This window comes from Leopardus geoffroyi, chromosome A1 (assembly GCF_018350155.1).
Source record: "Leopardus geoffroyi isolate Oge1 chromosome A1, O.geoffroyi_Oge1_pat1.0, whole genome shotgun sequence".
NCBI lineage: Eukaryota > Metazoa > Chordata > Mammalia > Carnivora > Felidae > Leopardus > Leopardus geoffroyi.
This window is the reverse complement of record NC_059326.1, coordinates 22,106,032-22,131,642: the sequence shown is the minus strand read 5'-3', so window position 1 is coordinate 22,131,642 and position 25,611 is coordinate 22,106,032. Positions and strand designations below refer to the sequence as shown.

The 25,611-nt window shown below is 38.7% G+C and overlaps 1 protein-coding gene across 14 annotated transcripts in view; it reads right to left on the bottom strand.

Annotated features, from left to right (window-relative positions):
* Positions 1–25,611, bottom strand: part of CAB39L (calcium binding protein 39 like) — a 131,630-nt gene that overhangs the window by 20,693 nt on the left and 85,326 nt on the right. For 13 of the 14 annotated variants that reach the window (XM_045475611.1, XM_045475597.1, XM_045475693.1 and 10 more), the window contains 3 exons: positions 22,058–22,226; positions 15,820–15,879; positions 11,818–11,883 (listed from right to left, as the gene is read on the bottom strand). In XM_045475611.1, the coding sequence (XP_045331567.1) occupies positions 11,818–11,883; positions 15,820–15,879; positions 22,058–22,226 (295 nt within the window). The remainder of the gene's footprint in view (positions 1–11,817; positions 11,884–15,819; positions 15,880–22,057; positions 22,227–25,611) is intronic. The other variant, XM_045475684.1, reaches the window with a different exon arrangement.

Below are 25,611 nucleotides of genomic sequence, written 5' to 3'. Positions count from 1 at the left end.
TTTATACAAAACATATATAAAAATCCAATAAAATACACATCATATATACACAAATACATATACATATTACTATATACACATACACATATCAAAAGGTCTTTCAGCAACAAAGAAATTTCACTAAAAAAATTTACCCCTAATTTGCATGTACACACACTCAATAATTTGCTGAAGTGACATTTATGAGTTAAATTCAGATTAAGTCACTTTAATTTTTATTCCATGGGTATGCATACATATAAACTCTATCCAACCTAGCCTCTGCTAATATAATTTCACTAGTTTTATGAAACAAGCAATTGTGTTAAATTATTTACCAACTACACTGACTCTTTTAGCCATTAAATTTAATCTATTTTAATTAATACTGACAATGATAAAATGCTGCATTTCATCATAATACAAAGCATTTAACACAATACTATACTAGGTAAAATGGAAAAAAACTGTTTTTAGTTCTCTAAATTTCATTTTTATAGGCTTATATATTACAAAGTAAAACCAAAGCAAGTGGAAATAATAAGAGTTTCTTTTAACTTAGTGTTTTAATGAAATTGACCAGAGCCAAAAAACCCCCCCCAAATTCTACCAAGCTTCTTTTGAATTATAATCTTTCCCTCTAATAATTAAATACCAGGCTCTGAAGAAGATAAGAAATAAATTCCTAAGCTCTGTCATGTGAGGGGAAGGAATTTCTTTGTTAATTATTTTTTATTGACACCAGGAATCCAAGCATCTCAAGGTAGCTCACGAAAATTAAGAATAAGATTAACAAAAGACGGTTGGTAGCTTTGGAGTTAGAACACAGCCGAGCTTTAAGACAGTTTATTACTTAAAGAATACTCTAAGTATACTCTTAAAATAACCTAAACTCTCTTGATTTCTAAAATGATGAAACATCTATGTGCAAAATATTACAGAATTCAGAGATATAAACAGCTGTGTCAAAACAGAACATACTGCTACCCCAGACCTAATTCTCAAAAAGAAAAACCAATAATGCACCAGTGGAGCTCTCCAAAACAATAGTTTTCTAATAAATACACAGTATTTGACAAGCTCTCTCCTTGAATAGTGATGTCTGCCTACAGTCTAGCATTCAAAAGAGCCAACTCTTTAGTATTCATTTCAACAATTTCTATATTGTACATACGCTTTATCTGTCTTTTTTTTTTCTTAAGAGAAAGTGAGTGGGGGAGAGACAGAGAGGAAGAGAGAGAATCTATCTTTTTAATTTACATCCAAGTTAGTTAGCGTATCGTGCAACAATGATTTCAGTAGATTCCTTAATGCCCCTTACCCATTTAGCCCATCCCCCCTCCCACAAACCCTCCAGTAACCCTCTATTTATTCTCCATATTAAAGACTCTCTTAGGTTTTGTCCCCCTTCCTGTTTCTGCATTATTTTTGCTTCCCTTCCCTTATGTTCATCTGTTTTGTGTCTTAAAGTCCTCATATGAGTGAAGTCATATGATATTTGCCTTTCTCTGACTAATTTCGCTTAGCATAATACCCTCTAGTTCAATCCACGTAGTTGCAAATGGCAGGATTTCATTCTTTTTGATCACTGAGTAATACTCCATTGTATATATACCCCATCTTCTTTATCCATTCATCCACCGATGGACATTAGGCCTCTTTCCATACTTTGGCTATTGTTGATAGCGCTGCTATAAACATTGGGGTGCATGTGTCCCTTTGAAACAGCATACCTATATCCCTTGGATAAATACCTAGTAGTGCAATTGCTGGGTTGTAGGGTCATTCTATTTTTTAATTTTTTGAGGAACCTCCGTACTGTTCTCCAGAGCGGCTGCACCAGTTTGCACTCCTACTAGCAGTGCAAAAGAGATCCTCTTTCTCCACATCCTTGCCAACATCTGTTGTTGCCTGAGTTGTTAATGTTAGCCATTCTGACAGGTGTCAGGTGGTATCTCATTGTGGTTTGATTTGTATTTCCCTGATGATGAGTGACATTGAACATTTTTTTCATGTGTTGGTTGGCCATTTGGATGTCTACTTTGGAGAAGTGTCTCTTCATGTCTTTTGCCCATTTCTTCACTGGATTATTTGTTTTTTGAGTGTTGAGTTTGATACGTTCTTTAGAGATTTTGGATACTAACCCTTTACCTGATATGTCGTTTACAAATATCTTCTCCCATTCCATCGGTTGCCTTTTAGTTTTGCTGATTGTTTCCTTCCCTGTGCAGAAGCTTTTTATTTTGATGAGGTCCCAATAGTTCATTTTTGCTTTTGTTTCCCTTGCCTCCGGAGATGCATTAAGTAAGAAGTTGCTGAGGCCAAGGTCAAAGAGGTGTTTGCCTGCTTTCTCCTGGAGGATTTTGATGGCTTCCTGTCTTACATTTAGGTCTTTCATCCATGTTGAGTGTGTTTTGGGGTATGGTGTAAGAAAGTGGTCCAGGTTCATTTTTCTGCATGTTGCTGTCCAGTTTTCCCAGCACCACTTACTGAAGAGACTGTCTTTATTCCATTGGATATTCTTTCCTGCTTTGTCAAAGATTAGATAGCCATACGTTTGTGGGTCCATTTCTCAGTTCTCTATTCTGTTCCATTGATCTGTGTGTCTGCGTTTGTGCCAATACCATACTGACTTGATGATTACAGCCTTGTAATACAGCTTGAAGTCTTGCTTCAAGAGGCAATCCTTGCTTCAGGAGGATTGTCATGCCTCCTGCTTTGGTTTTCTTTTTCAAGATTGCTTTGGCTATTCAGGGTCTTTTCTGGTTCCATACAAATTTTAGGATTGTTTGTTCTAGCTCTGTGAAGAATGCTGGTGTTTTTTTGATAGGGATTGCATTCAATATGTAGATTGCTTTGCGTAGTAGCTACATTTTAACAATATTTGTTCTTCCTATCCAGGAGCATGGAAAATTTTTCCATGTTTTTGTGTCTTCTTCAATTTCTTTCATAAGCTTTCTATAGTTTTCAGTGTATAGACTTTTCACCTCTTTGGTTAGATTTATTCCTAGGTATTTTATGGGTTTTGGTGCAATTGTACATGGGATCGATTCCTTGATTTCTCTTTCTGTTGCTTCATTGTTGGTGTATAGGAATGCAACCGATTTCTGTGCATTGATTTTATATCCTGCCACTTTGCTGAATTCATGGATCAGCATGGAATCTTTTGGGTTTTCCATATAGAGTATCATGTCATCTGCAAAGAGTGAAAGTTTGACCTCTTCCTGGCCGATGTGGATGCCTTTTATTTCTTTGTGTTGTCTGATTGCAGAGGCTAAGACTTCCAACACTATGTTGAATAAAAGTGGTGAGAGTGGACATCCCCACGGTCAGAGGGTGGTCAGGTCTTGTTCCTGACCTTAGGGGGAAAGCTCCCAGTTTTTCCCCATTGAGGATGATATTAGCATTGGGTCTTTCATATATGGCTTTTATGATCTCGAGGTATGATCCTTCTCTCCCTACTTTCTTGAGGGTTTTTATCAAGAAAGGATGCTGTATTTTGTCAAATGCTTTCTCTGCATCTATTGAGAGGATCATATGGTTCTTGTCCTTTTTTTACTGATGCGATGAATCACATTGATTGTTTTGCGGATATTGAACCAGCCCTGCATCCCAGGTATAAATCCCGCTTGGTCATGGTGAAAAAAAATTTTAATGTATTGTTGGATCCGGTTGGCTAATATTTTCTTGAGGATTTTTGCATACATGTTCATCAGGGAAATTGGTCTATAGTTCTCCTTTTTAGTGGGGTCTTTGTCTGGTTTTGGAATCAAGGTCATGCTGGCTTCATAGAAAGAGTTTGGAAGTTTTCCTTCCATTTCTATTCTTTGGGACAGCTTCAAGAGAGTACGTGTTAACTCTTCCTTAAATGTTTGGTAGAATTCCCCTGGAAAGCCATCTGGCCCTGGACTCTTGTTTTTTTTTTTGGGAGATTTTTGATTCCTAATTCGATTTCTTTACTGGTTATGGGTCTGTTCAAATTCTCTGTTTCTTCCTGTTTCAGTTTTGGTAGTGTATATGTTTCTAGGAATTTGTCCATTTCTTCCAGATTGCCCATTTTATTGGCATATAATTGCTCATAATATTCTCTTATTATTATTTTTATTTTGCTGTGTTGGTTGTGATCTCTCCTCTTTCATTCTTGATTTTATATATTTGGGTCCTTTCCTTTTTCTTTTTGGTCAAACTGGCTAGTGGTTTATCAGTTTTGTTAATTCGTTCAAAGAACCAGCTTCTGGTTTCATTGATCTGCTCTACTGTATTTTGGTTTCGATGGCATTGATTTCTGCTCTAATCTTTATTATTTCCTGTCCTCTGCTGGTTTCGGGTTTTATTTGCTCTTCTTTTTCCAGCTCTTTAAGGTGTAAGGTTAGGTTGTGTATCTGAGACCTTTCTTCCTTCTTTAGGAAGGTCTGGATTGCTATCTACTTCCCTCTTATGGGAACCTGCATCGCAGAGGTTTGAGGCTGTGGTGTTATGATTTTCACTGGTTTCCATGTACTTTTTAATTTCTTCCTTAACTTCTTGGTTAGCCCATTAATTCTTTAGTCTCCAAGTATTTGGAGGATGTTCTTTAGTCTCCAAGTATTTGTTACCTTTCCAAATTTTTTCTTGTGGTTGATTTTGAGTTTCATAGCATTGTGGTTTGAAAATATGCACGTTATAATCTCAATCTTTTTGTACCACTTGAGGGCTGATTTGTGTCCCCGTATGTGATCTATTCTGAACGATGTTCCATGTGCACTGGAGAAGAATGCATATTCTGCTTTAGGATGAAATGTTCTGAATATATCTGTCAAGTCTATCTGGTCCAGTGTATCATTCAAAGCCATTGTTTTCTTGTTGATTTTCTGATTTAGATGATCTGTCCATTGCTGTCAGCGGGGTTTTGAAGTCCCCTACTATTACGGTATTATTATCAATAAGTTTCTTTGTATTTGTGATTGACTTATATATTTGGGTTTTCCCACATTTGGAGCATAAATGTTTACAATTATTAGGTCTTCTTGGTGGATAGACCCCTTAATATGATATAATGCCCTTCTTCATCTTTTGTCACAGCCTTTATTTGTAAGTCTAGATTGTCTGATATAAGTATGGCTACTCTGGCTTTCTTTTGTCGACCATTAGCATGATAGATGGTACCCCACCCCCTTAATTTCAATATAAAGGCGTCTTTAGGTCTAAAGAGGGTCTCCAGCATATTGATGGCTCTTGTTTTTTTATCCATTCTGTTACCGTATGTCTTTTGATGGGAGTATTTAGTCCATTGACGTTTAGAGTGAGTACTGAAAGATATGAGTTTATTGCAATTATGTTTCTTGTAGAGTTGGAGTTTCTGGTGGTGTTCTCTGGTCCTTTCTAAAATTTGTTGCTTTTGGTATTTATTTATTTATTTATTTATTTATTTATTTATTTATTTATCTTTTCTCACCTCAGAGAGTCCCCCTTGAAATCTCTTGCAGCGTTGGTTTAGTGGGCATGAACTCCTTTAATTTTTGTCTGGGAAACTTTTAATCTCTCCTTCTATTTTAAATGACAGCCTTGCTGCATAAAGAATTCTTGGCTGCATATTTTTCCAATTCAGCACATTGACTATATCCTGCCACTCCTTTCTGGCCTGCCAAGTTTCTGCTGCAAACCTGATCTGTATTCCCTTGTAAGTTAAGAACTTTTTTTCCCTTGCTGCTTTCATGATTCTTTCCTTGCCTGAGTAATTTGTGAATTTGACTATGATATGTCTTATTGATGGTCAGTTTCTGTTGAATCTTATGGGAGTCCTCTGTGCTTCCTGGATTTTGATGTCTGTGTTTTTCTCCAGGTTAGGAAAGTTTTCCACTATGATTTGCTCACATAACCCTTTACCCCTTTTTCTCTCTCTTCATCTTCTAGGACCCCTATGATTCTGATGTTGTTCCTTTTAATGAGTCACTGAAACCTCTCATTCTTAAATTGTGCTCTTTGACTTAATCTCCCTCTTTTTTTCTCCTTCATTATTCTCCATAAGTTTGTTCTCTATATCACTGATTGGCTGCTCTGCCTCATCCATTTTTGCCACTGTGGCATCCATTCGAGATTGCTATAACTCAGTTATAGCATTTTTTATTTCATCCTGACTAGCTTTTACTTCTTTTATCTTCATAGAAAGGGATTCTAATCTATTTTCAACCCCAGCTAGTATTCTTATTATCGTGATTCTAAATTCTGGTTCAGACATCTTGCTTGTATCTCTCTTGATTAAGTCTCTGGCTGTTGTTTCTTCCTGCTCTTTCTTTTGGGGTGAATTCCTTTGTTTTGTCATTTTGAAGGAAGAAAAGGAATTAATAAGGCAAAAAAAATTAAAATTAAAAAATTAAAAACAACACACACACCCAACTCCAATAAATGATGTTTGATCCTAGGTGTGTTTTTATCTGGTTGTTGAAAGGAGCTTGACAGATTAGAGAAAAAAGGGAAAAAGCAAAAAAGGAAAACATTTGAAAATCTGAAAAAATGAATACACTGAAATAGAATAAAATGAAATGATGGAAGTAAAGTAGAATTTGAAAAATTTACAAAAAAATATAAAATATAATACAAACAAATTTTAAAGAAAAATATTTTTAATAAAAATTGAAAATAAAAATATTTTTCTCTTTATTCAAGAAAAAGAAAAGAAATGAAAAAGAAAAAGGAAAAAAAGAAAATTTTATAGATGGGCCAGCGAACAGACTGAAATGGGATTCAAATTACTTCATTTTACCCTAGCAATCAAACTATGAAGCACTTTATAGTCCATAATCTAAGCAGGTGGAGAGACTTGTGTTTCTGAAGAGCGAGGTTGGCCCAGTTGGATGGGGCTTAGTGTAACGGCTCCATTCTCCACTAGATGGCGCTGCTTAGCTTCCTGGTGTGGAGTGTTGTGGTGCCTGTAGGTGCGTAAGCCCATGCGCGGGAGTGGCAAAAATGGCGTCACGCGGGAACCGAATCTCCAAATCGGAACTCTGCTCTACCCGACCAGCAATCGCGCACCTGTCCTTTGTCTCCAGAAGCTGGAGCACTCCCTGCTTTTACACTGTCTGTGACCAAGCCTTCAGGCTGCCAGGCGGCACCTCCCTCCTGAGTTTTATCTCAGATCAGCTGTGCTTCCCGACTCCTCACTTCTGAGGGACTGCGGCTTTTAACCGGCTCAGACCCTCTGGGGGGAGGATCTCACAGAGCAATGGCTGGGTGCCGGCTGCACCCAGGAACTTTTCGCGGAATTGTGCTGCTGCTGGTGCCCCGAGACTGTGGCCAGGTGCCAGCCCGCCCCAGAAAAAGTTCACGAAATAGTGTAGCAGCAGCGTTTCAGGGATTATGGAAAATCACAACACACCTCTGGCACCAGGCTTCACCTTTAATGACCTTGTTCCTGGAGTAGCGAATGTTTGTCCTCTGGGGTCTGCTGGGACCGGGTGGCCACACAGCCTCCCCAGCAGGGGAACCACCTTTCCCCGTGTGGCCCGAAGACCCCTGACTTCACTCTGCTCCTGAGGATTCGCCCTTCTCACCACAGCACTGCCAGGTATTGAGCTGCAGAATTTCAGAGTCTGCGCTCCCCCCTGTTTAGAGAGTCTTAATGGAATTTAAACCCTCTCCTTTCTCCCTTTTTAGTTCAGTCCCTGTGGCCGTTTCCATTTTCCCACTTTTTTTCCAACTGCTTTTGGGGGAGAGTGCTTTTTCCATAATACCCCCCACCCCACCCCCATCCCGTCTCCGTCCTCTCTCCACAAGCAAAAACACCTCCCTGCCCTCTGCGGCTTCTCTCTCCCTTAGTTCACCTCTCTGCGCTGCGTACCTGCTGAGTTCTGTGGTTCAGGTTGTGCAGATTGTTGTGTTAATCCTCAAATCAGTTTTCTACGTGTGCAGCAAGAAGAGAGAGAATTTAAGCAGGCTCCACACTTAGGGCAGAGCCCAATGCAGGGCTCAAACTCACAACTGTGAGATCATGACCTGAGCCGGAATCAAGAGTCAGACATTTAACCAAGTGAGCCACCCAGGCACCCTGCTTTATATGTCTTTTACTAGTTTTCATTTTGTTTTGTTTTGGTTTGTTTGGTGTCCAACCAGTGCTCAGTTTTATCAGACTGTAAACAAAATATTTATGAGATACTCCACTATAAAAGATTTCAGGCAAGAGTAGCAGCCAATGTAGTACATCTGGCTGGATTAATAAAGAACAGGAAAGAGGCCTTCTGCATGGGCTGGGGCATCTGTGAATAAGTAGGAAGCACAATCAAGTGGAAAAGGGAAAGTTTCAATACCAGATACAAACTCGGTTGCTCCTTGCCTGTGTCGCTGGAAATAGAGTAGAGGTGTCTAGCCTCAGAGCCATGTGAGAAGGGGGCAGAACAGTGGAGGGGGGGAGGGGGAGCAGTAGACAGCAGTGAAGAATGAACCTTCTCACTCCCCTGTGCTACCCACCAGATTTGTATTACAGATTGTACCAATCACATATCCACTGCTTCTGTTTTCAAATGCAAATGCATCCTGCTAGGGTATCAGTCTAATTCATACCCTAATCTCAATTATTTATTTAGAATAGACCACCTTCTAGAGATTGAGCACTGAGGACAGGAGAGGAATATTTACTTATAAAATTTATTTTTATTTTATTGAACAAATACCTACTTCTTAACATGAGCTAGGCTCTGCTCTAACCACTTTATGTCTATTAACAAGGGGACAGGACAAGGTGGGGCTTGAGAACAGAATGAGGGCAATGGGCCCATTGGTAGGAGATGATAAGGTAGCATGACAGAAAAAACAGGAAGAAGGCCCAGATGTTTGGATGAACAACTGTTACTTTATAACTTCACCTAAGGCTCTAGAGATCGTCGATCACAGAAAAATTTCTATCATGAATTCCTGTCACTGTTGAAAATGGCAAAAAGATAAACTCTAAAGTCTATGACCCTCACCTTTCTGGATCCCACTTTAGTCCCATCACCTTAGTTCATACCAATGTCGCTACTTTGGTTCAGGGTCTCATAGATTCTCACTAAAAAGAGGAAGGATTTGGAAAATGTATGAGCTATTTCTTACATGCTGGCCCCTTAGAGCACTGTTGTCTCTGTTTCCTATTCAATTTCTACTTCCCTCCGAGGGCGATGATCTCTTATAATACAGAGCAGCAGCTCCTCTGTTTTGGCTGTCGTTGTGGAGCCTTAGCAAATAGGGAATTCTATTCTTTAGGTACTACACAGGTATGCCAACAGGATGCAGCCTTATCTTCAGCTGCTTTTAACAAGCTTTCTGGACTTGGGAGAGCATGGCATAATGTCACTGCCTTTGTCGGAAGCTCCATCTCAACAGTCCAGGCTCCAGAAAAAGAGCAGTGAAACCATGGTATATTTTCTACACAGATCAGCTTGTACGGGTTTCCATGCAAGGGGAAACTCAATAAAAAGGTGCTGAATGACTGGCTGAAAATAGCTCACTGACCCCTCCATCAATGGGTACCATTGGAGCAGCAAGGGAGCAAATATAGGGGAAGGCAGGTCACAGCTAAGGCAAAATCATGGGTAAAATGAACTGACAAAAATGTGATACAAAATGGGCTTATGTCATCACTTTAGTTAAAACTGTATTCAATATTTAGAAATAAACACATTGTTCTATTAATGTCATCCCAACATGTAAACATAATACAGGTGATATTTAGTAAGCCCCAAAATCATACAAACTGCTTGACAAAACCAGCCAATTATTATCTGCCAAAAACATTCTTTGGAATATCTGAGTGAGATCTGAAGGGTAGGGACACAGCTCTAACTCATGTTCTACTCCCACAGGGGCAGCCCCACCTCCTCCTGGCCAAATGGCTGCTTCCAGGCACTGTTTCACTGAAGGAGGGAAGGCCACTCACCGACTACGTGGCGGCCGTACTCTGCTGGGCTTCCTGCCTCATGAGGGAAAGCAAACTTGCACAGGTATTTCATAGGTGATATACTCTCCAATAGTAAATGCCACTGTTTACACACACACACACACACACACACTTTTATCCCTTCAGTCATCACTTCCTGCCCTTTTGCCCTGCATAACTGTTCTAAAATCACCTGAAAATTTCATATTTATCTTGTTTATTTATCAATTGTCTGTTCTCCTTGGCAGAATGTAAGGTCCATTGAGATGCGACTTCATTTTGTTCTTGGCTGTCACCGTAATGTCAGGAATAGGAGCACATAAATATTTGCTGGCCAAACGGAGTGCCCTTTTACCCCTCTCATCACCCCCAATAATTCATCCAACTAAAGCTATTTGCAGATAATTGAGCATTGACTTTACTTTCTTTTCCAGCTAGCGATATCATCTTTTGACCTCTTTCCAGAGTCTGTTTTGGTGTAATACTGGCAATTTTTAGAAAAGCACAGTTTTGTGTTCTTGATCATGTAGTCTTCTCACATATCTGTTTATTACAGCCACTTTATTAAAGATTATTCTTTTAACTCTTAAAGAATAAGCATGTTTCATATTTCAGCATCTTTGTTGGAAATACAGTTTGAACATGTTAAATGGTGGAGGTACCTCTAAAAATGACCTGTAGTAAAACACTAACAAGAATGCTCAGAGAATGGAACCCAATAATGCAATGCAGTTAAAAAAAAATCTTTAGAAAACTATGTTACAAATCTGGGGGTAAGTGCTTCCCAGGAGCCCCATAACGTTTCAGTTCTATAAGCACCATTTCATAGTAGAAAGTTGTCTTCCCTCTCAATTGAAAATATATTCAGAATTTCTCCAGTAATGTCATAAACTTAGAGGGAAACTTTAATCTTGCCTTTGATGTGTTATATTTTGTCAATGTCACCTTTTCTTCCCCCCTTCTCTGAAAAATACCCTACGAAGTCTACATTATATAGATGTATAAGAAAAATACGGTCATTTTGGTTTCTCTCTTTTTTTTTTTTTTTTTTAATGTTTATTATTTCGGAGACACAGAGAGACAGAGCATGAGTGGGGGAGGGGCAGAGAGAGAGGGAGACACAGAATCTGAAGCGGGCTCCAGGCTCTGAGCTGAAGGCACATAGCCTGACGCGGGGCTTGAACTCACAGACCGTGAGATCATGACCTGAGCCGAAGTCAGTTGCTCAACCGACTGAGCCACCCAGGCGCCCCATTTTGGTTTCTGTTTCAAGATACACTGAAAGAGAACTGCAGAAGTGGTGTCCACGTGGCTCAGTCAATTAAGTGGTTAAGCGTCGGACTTTGGCTCAGATCTTGATCTCACGGTTTGTGAGTTCAAGCCCTGGGTTTGTGAGTTCAAGCCCTGCGTTGGGCTCTGTGCTGACAGCTCAGCACCTGAAGCCTGCTTCAGATTCTGTGTCTCCCTCTCTCTCTGCCCCTCCCCAGCTCACACTCCGTTTCTCTCTCTCAAAAAAAATAAATAAACATTAAAAAAAAAAAGAGAGAGAGAACTACAGGAGAACTTTGCTGTTTCTTCCTTATAAACACAGATCTTAGTTTCAAGCTAAGAGTGATTTCTTTTCATCTCTAGAAAATACCCCCTTAGGAGAGAACTGTGGTTTTATTTAAGTTAACTTAGGTTTGACTTTCTTTCTGAGCTGAAATATACGAAATTCTACTTTATCATGCACTTACTATTTTTATGTTATTACTTCCAAAAAGTAGTCGAGGCAGGACTCAACATTGTTTTGCTACAAAGTACAGTCATAACATGAAGCATACTTTTCAAGTTACAAAAATAAAGGGGGGGGGGACACTTTAATTTTTCCCATATGTACTTGTCCACTAAGAGGCCATCATTACTAACAAGACATCAACCAACACAGACTAACTTAAGCAATTTGATATTACCTTTAAAGATTGTCTCTTAGTCACATAATTCTCAGACTGAAGCAATTTCTCATAGTCTTCAAAAATCTAATGAAAAGAAAACAAATATTAGAGTGTAACACCAGCAGTGGTTCCTCTGCTTTAGGTTTGCTTATTACTCTCTTGCTTCAAAAGTAAATTCCCAGCCCACTAGGCCAGCACAGCCCAGCTGCTGTGCTCTGCATCAATGTGCTGAATGCCATGCTGATCACACTGTCCACCTAGAGGTTCCCAGTTCACCATCCTTTACACATAAAGACACAGCGGGATACGGAGGTCAAGTGAAACAACAGATGTACTTCACTACTTTAGTTCTGAAAATTAAAAATTGAGTAGAAAAATGGAGTATTTGAGTCCTCTCAAATAAACCCTTTTGAATAAAAGATCTACTAATTCATCTATTAAGTGGGTAGCAAAATAACACATTTCATGTCATTTGTTCAGGTAGCCTTGCTGGTAGCTACTAGTGCATGAATAATTTAGGAAAAGATTAAATATACTTAGAGCTCCACTTGGTACCCCATAAAGAAAGTGTCAAGTTCATAGCGGACACATAGAGAAACGGGGCAACTTTTGCTGCACAATGGCCATGCTAATCTCATCCCAGCTGGCCTCTCTGGAGGACTTCCCTGTCCCCAGAAGCTGGAGGATGCTGGTGTTTGAGGCCCCCGTTTCCCAGTGTGCCTGTCAACTACTCTCCACTACTGGGCCCTTTAGTTTCACATAGAGTGCCACAGGTGGGGGAAGCTCAGCGTCAACCTCCCACCAGGAAAGGACATGCTTCAGGGACCACCGAGGTGGGAGGAGTGAGCCCAACAGAGAACTGAAGCAGGAGAGTCCAGGGGCTGAGGAGGGTGGAAAACAGTCCTGGTCCTCAGAGGGTTGAGGGTGAGGTGTGTGTGCACGTGTGCAGTGAGGGCAAGCAGTGCACACAGATGATAATTACCAACTGGGAATTAAGAAAGTGGAAAGTAAAAACATTGGGGGGTACCTGGGTGGCTCAGTCAGCTAAGTGTTCGACTTCCGCTCAAATCATGATCTCACGGTTCCTGAGTCTGAGTCCCGTATCAGGCTCTCTGCTGTCAGCACAGGGCCTGCTTCCAGTCCTCTGACCCCACCCCCCCCACTCCACCCCCCCCCCCCCGCTGCCCCTGCCGTCTCTCTGCCCCTCCTCTCTCTCCTCTGTCTCTCTCTCGCAAAAATAAATAAATATTAAAAGGAAAGCATCTAGTTCACATTAAAGTCATAATAATTAGACTCTTTTATATGAAGGGCTTATTGTTTGTACTAAACAGTAAGTTTAATTTATTCTGTCATGAAACTGAAGAGGATTTTGTGGGACATTAAATTTATCAAACTTTGTGGTAAGTTTTTAAAAATTTTAATTTCAATTTAGTTAACATACAGTGTTATATTAGTTTCACGTGTACAATATAGTGATTCAACACTTCCACACATCACTCGGTGCTCGTAAGGACAGGTGCCCTCCTTAATCCCCAACTCCAATTTCCCCGATTTCCCCACCTAACTCCCCTCTGGTAACCATCAGTTTGTTCTCTACAATTAAGAGTATGTTTCTTGGTTTGTCTCTCTCTATTTTTCTTTCTTTTCTCATTCCCTTTGTTTTGTAAATTCCACATATGAGTGAAATCACATGTAACCAGAAACTTCAAACACATGTATAAGGTATGACATTCCCCAAGATGCCAGTTTCATTATTTTAGAGTCATATATCAGTGTGCTCCCATCTCATGGTTTACTGCCAAAAAAATATGAAACTCAAGAGGTATGAAATATCTGAGGGGGCATGAGCTCTCAGAGCTGGTGTTCAGGTTGGTGCAGCAGCCTCAGTGTCTGTGAAGCTACCAAATTACACAAGAAGTGACTATAGATACAAAGAAAAAAATTAGGTAAATAAGGGATCAAGGAGAATGAGTTTACAGTCTCCCAAATTGTTATGTACTATGTCCTGAATGCAAAGCAGTGTTACTCAACACATTTACATCACTCATTCTATAGAAAAGATCAGTAGCTGATATCACGGGTTTTGTAATAAACTATCTTAGCTCTCTTGTTTTCACTTATTATAAGGTACATCTAATGAGTCTCTAACATTCCATCTAGCATCTGCAGTTTCTGATCAACCAAACTATAATAATAGCTCATTTCCTTAGTTTAAAAATATGCCATTTTCTTTTGGTCTAGAAGCTTTTGGATACTGCTGGCAATAAAAATTATTCTCCCTTCATGTTTTGCATTTAGATCTAAGTACTCCAGTTGATCCCACAAATATTTTCTTGATAATTTTAGGATATGAAAATCAATTTTGACTTCATGATTACATTGCTAATTATTTTTTTTAATGTTTATTTGGTGGGGGGGGAATGAGTGGGGGAGGGGCACAGAGAGAGACACAGAATCTGAGGCAGGCTCCAGGCTCTGAGCTGACAGCCCAGAGCTGACAGAAGGGCTCCAACCCACTGACCATGAGATCATGACCTGAGCCAAAATTGGGCACTTAGCCGACTAAGCCACCCAGGCGCCCCTGCTAATTCTTAATCTCAAAGGAAGTATGTAAACAATATATGAATAAAAGAGACATAGTTGAATTTCTGTGATTTGGATGTGTGAAGCTATAGGAAAGTGACAGGGAGGGTATTCTGTATCTTCAGAGTCATGTGTTTCCTTTTACCTATTTGTGTAGCTAACTACAAATTTTTAAATTATACAGTGGCTTTTATTTCAGTGGGACATCACTGGTCTAGAGCATCTGAACCAACACTAGATCAAGATTTACAATTTCTCTTTTAGGTTTGTGCCATGTTCACTTTAATCATGCTGTTTCTCTTGCTTATGTATTTAGCAAAAGCATAGCTGTTCTTGGATATATCTATTTATCCAATACTCATTGAACACCACCATTGTACGGCATTGAGTTAGGTATTAGGGATACAAGTAATAATGACAAAAATTAATACTGAGGGATTAATATGGTATTATCCTAAAAAAATTTTTCCAAATCTTTACAAATTCCTACAAACAACCCAGTGAGGTAGGTATTATTAATATCTTCATTTTGCAGTAGGTGCAAAATTACCCAAATTACCTTACCCAAAGTAACACAATTAATAAGAGGCAGAACTGGGTCTTGAAGCCAGGCAAGCAGGCTCTGAACCCTGTGTTTGACAGATAGGGTTCCTGCTTCTCAGGGAGCTCAGGAACCAGCCAGGAAGGTACAGACACTCCATAATAACACAATGTGAACAGTGGGGGCGGGGGAATTGTGCATGCATGCATGTGGACAGGTGGGATTAGGGAAAGCTTCCTAGAAAAGTCATGTTTCAGCTGAATCTCAAAAGGATGGGCTGGATTCACCATTTGAGAAGGGAACTGGTATTTCTACTAGTAAGTAAAACTAATTATCAAGCAGGTAAAATGATTTATTTTTTAGTGAGGGTGGAGTGCTCTTCCATTTATGGTTACCTACTGCCTCTTCTTTTTTTAAGTGTTTGTTTATTTTTGAGAGAGAACATGAGCAGGGGAGGACAGAGAGGTGGGACAGAGGATCTGAAGTGGGCTCTGTGCTGACAGTGGCGAGCCCAATGTGGGGCTCAAACTCACAAACCGTGAGATCATGACCTGAGCTGAAATCAGATGCTCAACTGACTGAACCACCCAGGTGCCCCTACCTACTGCCTCATAAGGGCAACATGGATGCTCTTAAATCACGATCAAAGTGAGCAGGTACCAGTCTTTTTTTGGAGCTGATACAACAGCAAGAGGTGTGAAAAATAAGAAAGCCCTCAATTTTCCACAGTTTTCTGATGACCTGGCTTCCAGGTAAATGGACAAATTGGGCGCATGGTGGACCATGGTTGGTGTCTGTTGTGGATCACAAATAGGAGCCAGTATCCATAGATCTAAGAAGGAGAGAGAGGGGAGAAGAGAGAAAAAGGTAAAATCTTAAAAAGGACTTCTACTTACAGTGTCATAATTTTGTTCTAAGAAGTCTGCAACCAACACTTTATGTCTCGTTAGTAAATCCTAGAAAAAGAACAGTTAAGTGAAATAAAATTATTATAGCTAATAAATTTTACAAACCTGGTATTTCCTTCTAAGAATTATGTAAGTCCAGTCACTTGAAACATAAAAGTTTCTGAAGAATATTTTCTTTATATCACAAAATTATTTCCATTCTTAGTTTAAGATGTGAAATACAAATGTGTTTCATGTTAAAAACAATAAAGTGTTTTAATTCATATCATTGTTAGATTTATGATAGGAATAATTTAGTGAAACAGATGGCACCTATGTGAGGGGGTCTACAGTATATTTCTTCAGGCCATGGCTACCCTGTGATTATGATATAATAAAATCCAAATAAAGTGTATAATGATCTTTTTGAAATATTGTTAATAGCTATATATATATATATATATTTTTTTTTTAATGCTTATTTATTTTTGAGAGAGAGAGTGAGAGTGGGGTAGGGGCAGAGAGAGGGAGACACAGAATCTGAAGCAGGCTCCAGGCTCTGAGCCATCAGCACAGAACCCGACATGGGGCTCGAACCCACAAACTGTAAGATCATGACCTGAGCCAAAGTCAGATGCTTAACCGACTGAGCCACCCAGGTGCCCCCGATAGCTTTTTTTTTTTTTTTTTAAGAATTCTGAATGTCTTAAAAGTGTATCTCATTAGTTAACTTAAAAGATTTTCAGGAATGTCAACCTTTAGTTTTTTTTCCTTAACCACGTTTAAAATGGAGGTGCCTAGACTGCTGAGAAGCACAAGAATGACACTTAACTGTGCCATCCCAGGATCCGCCTGCCCCCGGTTGATGGGCTGTGAGGTGCTGTGCAAGGACTGCGGTGACTAAGTAGCACAATGCCCGCTTTCAAAGCTGAAGACAAGCAGACTGGTCTTATGACAGGCATAGCTCTCAGAAAACTGAACAAAAGCATAAAGGAACATTTGACTGTCTTCAACTCACACCTAAATTATATCCTTAATTCACCTTAATGTTGAAAGAAAACAAGCCTCACCTAATCCCTTTTATACGCTTACAGGCTAAATACCCTGTCTAGATAGAATGTAGAATTTAATTAAAAACATAACAAGAATTTTAAAGTTTTCCAAAATAAGTTCTTATACTTTAATACACATTTAATTAAAACTACCTAAAAGCATATAGAAGATCCACAACATAAATTCACAGAGAACAGGAAGGTAGCAGCAATGGCAAAACTCACCTATTTCTATTTTAATACCAAGTAAAATATTTAAAGCATTTTGCACTGTAATTTTCAAGTTCAAGAACAATGAGACTAGCTGTTGATTTCATTTCATTACTTATCATCATATCTTGAGTGACTGCTGAGCCTATCAGTGGAAAGCTGTACTTTTTTTTCCCCAGTAGAACATTCAGTGCTGTTCTGGAACTGGAATTTTAAAATGGGAAACCCCTCCACAGCAATTCATTCCTGGTCTGTCTGAGGTCAAAATTCAAATGAGTTCCTGTATCCGGGGGCCCCAGAAGAATAAGGTAGTCCCACGGCATTCTTTAGGGTCCCTAGTTTTCGGACACCCGCTTCCCTAACCTCCTCAGAGTATCAGTGATTTTCAGAGCTGACCCCGGTTAGAAAGGACTGCGCAGACACTGGATCCGCCTGTAACAACAGTGGGCAGGCTTGAGCGTGGGGACTGTGTGCTCTCATGGCTACAGGTCTGCACAGCAGCAGACAGAGCGCTGTGCAGATACATGCTGCGTGGGAAGGTTTCCATTCATTGTGCATTAGTGGTACTCCAAAGACAGAGGCATCAGGAGGGAGTCCTGTTAGTAGCAGCCAACTTCAAATTCCAAGGGGGGAAAAACTTGAAATAACTTGCATATCCAATAATAGAAAAATAAAATAAGGTGGGGTAGAATTCCTCTAGCACAGGTACATGGTGGGTACAGCCAGTAAATGACTCTCTCTCTCTCTCTCTCTCTCTCTCTCTCTCTCTCTCTCTCACACACACACACACACACACACACACTTTCTCTCACACTCATGTGTGTATATTCATAGCTATACCCTCAAATTTCTGTTCATAATAAATACATGCACACAACTGGAGGAACAGTCTATACATACACCCATGCATATATACATATAATACAAAACTAAATATAATTAGTGCATCATTGTAGATCATAGAACAGTGGGAAAAATAAAACAGGTAGGATCCTACCCAAAAAGGAAAAAGCAGAAAGTTGCAAAGAAAAATAAAGTTCAAATTTTAAATAATTCAAAATTTTAAAAACTATTGGGGCGCCTGGGTGGCTCAGTTGGGTTCAGCATCTGCCTTTCGGGCTCTATGCATACAGCTCAGGGCCTGGAGCCTGTTTCTGATTCTGTGTCTCCCTTTCTCTCTGCCCCTCCCAGACTCACGGTCTTTCTTTCTGTCACAAAAATAAATAAACGTTAAAAAAAATGTTTTTAATAAAATACAATTTTAAATATTATTTGAAACAGTGTACCCTTTCATCCCACCTCTTCACAATTCTGTTTTGACAAGACTAAGCTTTGCATAGTCTAGGTATTATGCTAAAGATTATCTGATATTGATATGGGAGTGACTTCTGCACAACTTGGGAGACATGGGGTGGAGTGACAGAGACACACTCAATGGCAGGGACATGGCAGTTGATGGGCCAGGCAGCAGCTGCCATTTATGGAGGGTTTGCCATGCGCCCAGAAGCATGCAGAGCACTTTACACACATTATTTCTAATCTTCACAGCAACTCTGCAAAGCAGGGATTATTTTCTTCATCTCACGGATGAGAAAATGAAACTCTAAGGTTAACTATTTGCTCAAGGACATAGTGCCAGTCAGGTGGCAGAGGGAGGTGGAATTCAGACCCCTTCTATCATGTCAATTCTTGGAAGGAGGGATGAAAGAAATTCTGATTGTTAGGTGTGCTTTTGGGGAAAGGACAATTTGTAGACAACACTGCCACAAAAATATAAACAGTGCTAAAACATTAATGATTAGACTGGGCAACAGCCAGAGGGCTGTTGGAGCTCAAAACAAAAAAGGTAAGTCTAAGAGGTTAAAAACAAAATATAAAACCAAATTAAAATCAGACCAACACCAAACCAAACAACCAAAACCCCTCAGCCATCTATCTAAAAAGAAAAAGTGACTTATGGTCACTGTTCTACTATATTAACCACAGCATTTTGGAAAAATACATAAAGTTGGCATTTCCAATATTGTTAGCATACTATAAAACTTTTTATGGTTATTTAGATTTTCAGACGCTTGACTTAAGTTCAATGGAAAATATGCTGAGGTACAAATTAAAACATGAATTTATTTTTGATATCCAAATTGTACTGAAAATTAAATTGGGTTGAACATATGATAGCAAGACATTATCAATATAGTTTATTCTATTAAACGTTGAAAAATCTTTGGGGAAATTTTGAAAAGTACATACGTTTCTATTTACTTTTTCCCTCCATAAGAGTTTGTTCTTTGTTTATAATTCTTTGTGAAGCTTCACTTACATACAGTCTTTCAAAAAAGGAGCCAACTTTGTTTCCATGATAGCAGAGTCATCAGATAGAAAAGGGGGAAAGAGGGGCGCCTGGGTGGCGCAGTCGGTTAAGCGTCCGACTTCAGCCAGGTCACGATCTCGCGGTCCGTGGGTTCGAGCCCCGCGTCAGGCTCTGGGCTGATGGCTCAGAGCCTGGAGCCTGTTTCCGATTCTGTGTCTCCCTCTCTCTCTGCCCCTCCCCCGTTCATGCTCTGTCTCTCTCTGTCCCAAAAATAAATAAACGTTGGAAAAAAAAAAAATGGAAAAAAAAAAAATATATATATATATAAAAAAAAAAAAAAAAAAGAAAAGGGGGAAAGAATGGTACTGTGCTATTAATAGAAAACATCTCCTTAGTTATCTAGGCACAGACATTTTGCCAGGAAGAAATGGAATCATCTTTTGTGTTAAATGTCATTCAACAGATTTCATGCATCAAGGCGTCTCTCACCATGTGCTCTCACCATATACTTTGGGAGGTTCATCTGTAGCCACCATACTTTTGCTTTGCTGGGTGAGACCAAGTAGCCTGTCAAACAGAACAGGCTCCAGGTCTGACAGCACTCTGAGCACACACCCATGCTTGTCGCCCTTGCTACCCTTTCCTCCACCCACCAGGCAACTCTCCTTAGTGTTCAGCCCCAACCTCTTCCTCCCTCTCTCCCCTCCCTTGCCTGTTAATGTGTACTCTCTCTCCCTCTTGAAATAAATAGACAAATGTTAGAAAAAAAGATACTATTTATCATCCAGGTCCTAGACAACTTTCAAGTCATTTACATAAAGTAATAAGATTAAAGTATTTACAAATATTGGTATATGGACTATGTCAATACTGTTAAAATAAGTATTTAAGGTAATATATAAAAATAAAAAGCCATACATGTATTACAATTAAGTAAAAATATATATTTATATCCTAAAAAATGTAGAAGTAAATCTGGAATGATGTAAATGGAGCAAGTAAATTGCTGAAATGCTTTTTATTTTATTTTTTTGAAGTTTATTTATTTTGAGATAGAGTGATTGCTGGGCAGGGAGGGGCAGAGAGAGGGAGAGGGAGAAAGGGAGGCAGAGAGAGAGAGACAGAGAGAGAAAGAGAGAGAGAGAGAGAAAGAGAGAGAGAGAGAATCCCAAGCAGGTTCTATGCCATCAGAGTGGAGCTGACATGGGGCTCGGTCTCATGAACTGTGAGATCATGACCTGAGCCGAAATCAAGAGTCGGTCACTTAACCAACTGAGTTAACCAGTCGCCCCAAAATGCTTTTATAGAAACAATTCTGAATATATACATTTGAATGAGTCTTATCTATTTGTAATTGACTTTTTTTTTGTTTTTGGTCAATGATGCTGTTACATCGTCAGCTTAAAATATTTTCAGAATTCCTCTTTTAAAATCATCTTCAGAGGCAATTTGGTATGCGCTGAAGAAAATCAGACTCTATTTTAGAATTTTTATTATTATTTATTATTTTATTATTTTACTATTATTTAGAAATTTATTTTAAAAATAAATTTTATTTTTATTATCAATCTCATTATTATTACCAAAACCGAAAACAGTGCTAGCTACCAAGATCCCATGAACTTGAATGTCAAATAGCCTTGTGCTGTTTCCAAAACCTTTATCTGCCCTCGAAGGATAAACATTTGACATTACTGAAAAATGAACATGCCACAGACAATGATACCAGTTTCAAAATATATTAAATAATGGCAGGATCATAAGAAAAAGGAAATCGTTTTCTAAGATAGGACGTTTAAGGTGATATCATTCATTGGATGTATAAGTTCTAGTATTTTAGTTTGCAAATTAGCTACATTATTTCTAATATGCTCTCTGAACATCTTTTTGATGGTCAAACTCAGAAACTAAAAGTAGATGGTGGTTGCCAGACACTGGGAGGAGGGGGAAATGGAGCATTGTTATCTAATAGATATTAGTTGCACAAATAATATGAATGAATATACTTAGCACTACTGAACTGTGCACTAAAGAACGGTAAGATGGCAATTTCATGTTGTATGTTATTTTATAACAATTAAAAATTTTTTTAATTTAAAAACTAAGATTAAACTTATTACCTATAAGTAACAGTAGATTATAAGTTTATAAGAATATAGATGATTATGGAAAAAAAGTATCATTTCTTAGTATTTTGTTTCACTGTAGGGGAATTTATAATTACATTGATAAGGTAATGTGATGTCCTTCATGTTCAAAGATATCATTCTCCAGCTCCCTTTGCTACCCAGTTCCCTTCCCTGCAGGTAAACACTGTTCCTGCTTCCCTGATAACCTTCCAGAAGTACTCAGTGCACTTTAAGTGACAGCTTATACCCTTTGTTTTTAACATAAATGAAAGCATGCTTTGCATAGAATACTACATTTATATATTGCAATTCATTCTGTATGAGTGTGTGACAAGTATTTTGAGTTGTTTTTTTCCACAATGTGATAGACTGGTCTAATAGAATGCATTATCGATGCTCTTGCAGTTTGTGTCGTAATTCAGTCGGTTATACTCAGGCCTCAGGAATAGCTTTTTCTGGGTTTTAATTAAACTGTCTCTTTGGAGGCCAATTGACTTTAACTAAATGCTGAAACTAAATGAACTAGCTGATTAAAAAAAAATTACCTTAAAAGTAGCAAAGGCATCTGAAGCAATATCAAATGTTGACAACTCCACATACTTAAAGAAATCTCGGAACTGATTAGAAAAGAGGATGATTTTGGCAAGTGGTTCATGTCGGATACATTCTCTCAGCATAATCCCGCAACGTAAGGCGATCTGTGGGGCTTCATATCTAAAGCATAAACAAGAGAGAAATAGAGAGCTCTGTTATCCTATTAATAAAATAATACTAATGGTATCAAAAGAACAATTTCAATACTGCTGTTAAGGGACGCATAGGTAACATTTGTCACAGTCCATTCAAACACTGTTCATTCAATACCCACTGACAATTTATGATGTGTCTGGCACTGTTCCAGATGCTGGGGATACATTAGTAAGTACACAGGTCACTGCCTTCCTAAAGTCGTATTTTTTAGTGGGAATACTATTTAGTGGGGAGAAGAGGCAGATTATAAACAATGAAAAGAAGTTTTGCATTCTGAGAAGTGCTATGAAACTGAAGACATTAAAATACGTATACTACACGGTGCAACAACTTAATTTACTTTACTTTAGACTGAGTGGTCAGGGAAGGAGCAAAGCATTCCAGGTAAAGGGAACTAACTGTGCAAAGGTTCCAAGGCAAGAACCAGTTTGGTGAGTTAGAGAAAAGTAAGGCCAGTGTGGCTGGAATGTAGGGGAAACGCAGGGAATGGTGTGAAATGAGGCAAGAGTGGAAAAGGGCAGGGGCCAGATCACATACAGCTCTATAGGCTAAGGTTAGGAGTGTGGTGTTGAAGTGTGGGAGGAAGCCTTTAGAGAGTTTAAAGTGAGACATGAACACGGCCTAATATATGCTTTAAAAAGATCACTCTAGGTATCTGTGGAGAATCTATTATAAAAGAGGGAAAAATGAACTGGGGAGTTAGGAGCAGGAGCAGAAGTCCAGCTGGAGACGACGGTGGCCTGGACGGGGGTAGCAGGAGTGCAGGAAAGGCCTGTGTGCACATCACGCATATTGTCCGTAGGAAGAGTCAATGGCCTTGCTGATGTTGTAGGTGGTGGGGTAGAGCAGGGAACAAATTTGGGGTGAGGGAAACAAAGGATTCAAGAACGGCTCCCAAAATTTTGGCCCAAATAATTGGGTAGAGGGTGGTGCCAATTTTTAAGATGAATAAACTAGAAGAGGTACAGGTCAGTGAAAAAACTGGAAGTTTGTTTCTAACCGTGTTAACTTTGAGATGCCTGCTATCTAAGTAGAGATGTCTCCTTGGCAGTAGAATATGTGCATCTGGAGTTCAGGAAGAAGGTAAGGATAGATATTACATGCACATATAGTTGATTTGTATATTGTAGATGACCAATAATAAATAGCTGTGCACTGACTGACTCACTGATCTCATGAATTACTGCTCGTAGCAAAAACTGCACTAGAAAAACACAATGTCTACTGTAGGAAACCATTCAGGATGGGCACATTATATCTGTTCCTTTCCTAATTTAATAACAATGCCTCAAGTGTCAAATTCAACACTGAAATAAATCTAGGTTTGAGTTACATTCCGGTGTATTGTAAGGTTTCAAGAAAATGAACAACAGTAGCTCAAGTAAAACAAGTCCAGTATTACATAATACAGTTGACAATTGTGTGATAAATAGTAAAAGAACAGAACAAAGGCAGAGACAGTTGTAGAAGACTGGGAAGTGAGTAGAGTGTAGGATAAAAAACTTCTATCCTTTCATTTCAGTTAAATACAATATTAATTTTTGTGGTTCTAATACAAAGCCCACTGGGAAAAAACTCAAATGATCTCAATTCTTGAAAAAGTGCTTTCCTATAATGTTGAGAACAGAAGAAAAATGATATCCATGAAGGACCTGCATAATCTTTCAAATTTACCATGATTCTGCAAGTTAGAAAAATTCTAGCAAAAAAATACTTTTAATAAGCAAAAAAGACCACTGAACAAATGAGAACTGAAATGAACAGATAAGAAAACTGAATAGATGAAAATCAAAGCAAAACCACTCTTACACAAAACTTCAAGATGTAACTCATCAAATGTAAGTGATAACATTTGTTGAGCAATAAAAAATAATGCACTGTTTTTTATAAGGTAAGATCTACATGAAATTCAGATTCAAGAATAAAATCTCTCTCCCACAACTTAGGAAACAGGATACTTTGCAAAATCAAATCTACAAATACAATAGGGCAAATGGTAAATAAGGATATTTGAGAGGATTCATTAAACTAGGGTAATATTTATTCACTTTTGTCTGTTTTATGCTGAATACTATTTATAAATGTCCTTTGAGTATTCCCTGAATAATTCATATTAACATTAAATGCTAATGTATTCAGATAGGCATGATTATTTGAAGAATATTTAAAAATGCCTATTTATAGTATTAATAATTTCTCTTACCAAAGAACTTGAAAATCAGACTGCTAGTACACATAGTAGAGTTATAGATGGAAAAAATGTTAAAATGTCATAAAGAGGGGTGTATTTTCTTTCTTTTTTTTTTTTTAAGTTTATTTCTTTATTTTGAGAGAGACAGAGATGGGGGCAGGGGAGGGCGCAGACAAGGAGGGAGAGAGAAAGAATCCCAAGTGGGTTCCGTACTAACATGGGGCTTGAACTCAACGAAATCGTGAGATCAGGACCTGAGCCGAAACCAAGAGTCCGACGCTTAACCCACTGAGCCACCCAGGCGCCCCCAAGAGGGGTGTATTTTCTAAAGTGTGAAGGAGAACACTTGTTTATTGGTAGAGTACTCTGGAGAGTATGAGATAAAGACTTGGCCTAGATAAAGAGCAAACATCATTAAAATCTAGACTTATTACTGAGATATTTCTGGACTTTTGTAATTTGGCCCTAAACTTAACTTCCCAGTTTCATTTCTCATCCCACTCCCTATCTCTTTGGAGGACGCCATTCTCTCAACCTAGAACGTCCTTCTTATGCTTCTTCCTCTAAGATTCTCTCCCATCTTTCAAGGCTTTAGTTTAATATCCCCTCCTCCTTGAAGTCTTTCACAATCACCCACCACTCAGGACTGTTCTCTCTCCCCTTCGTATTCTTACAACAGCTTATCTGTAATACCAATTTAGCACTTTTTTCAATCTGTACTAGGTGACATCATCAATGAATTGTTATAAATCTGTTTTCTTCATTTCAAACAACTTCATTCTCCTTGTTACCTTTCTGTTCTCGTTACCTTCTCCTCTCCTCCTCTACCCCCATCTCCATATGGTGTCTGTATCTTGTTACTTTTCTCCATCCCCACCTCAATTTCCAAAGAGTGCTTAGCATAATATTTTGCACAAAGTAGTCATATAATGAAGGTAATAAGTTTCAAACTCTGACTGAAATTCTTAATACTAGAACTCTAATGAAAGTCAAACTCTGGCTTACACAAAAGGCTGTATGATCTCCAGCCAACATTTTCTCATTTCTTAATCCAATTTCCAAACTGAGACTATCTACTAAAAGTTTATACTCCCAACTTTTGTGTATAATTAGTTCTCTTTTTCCTTTCATTGGGTGAAGTGTATTGGAACCATCTGT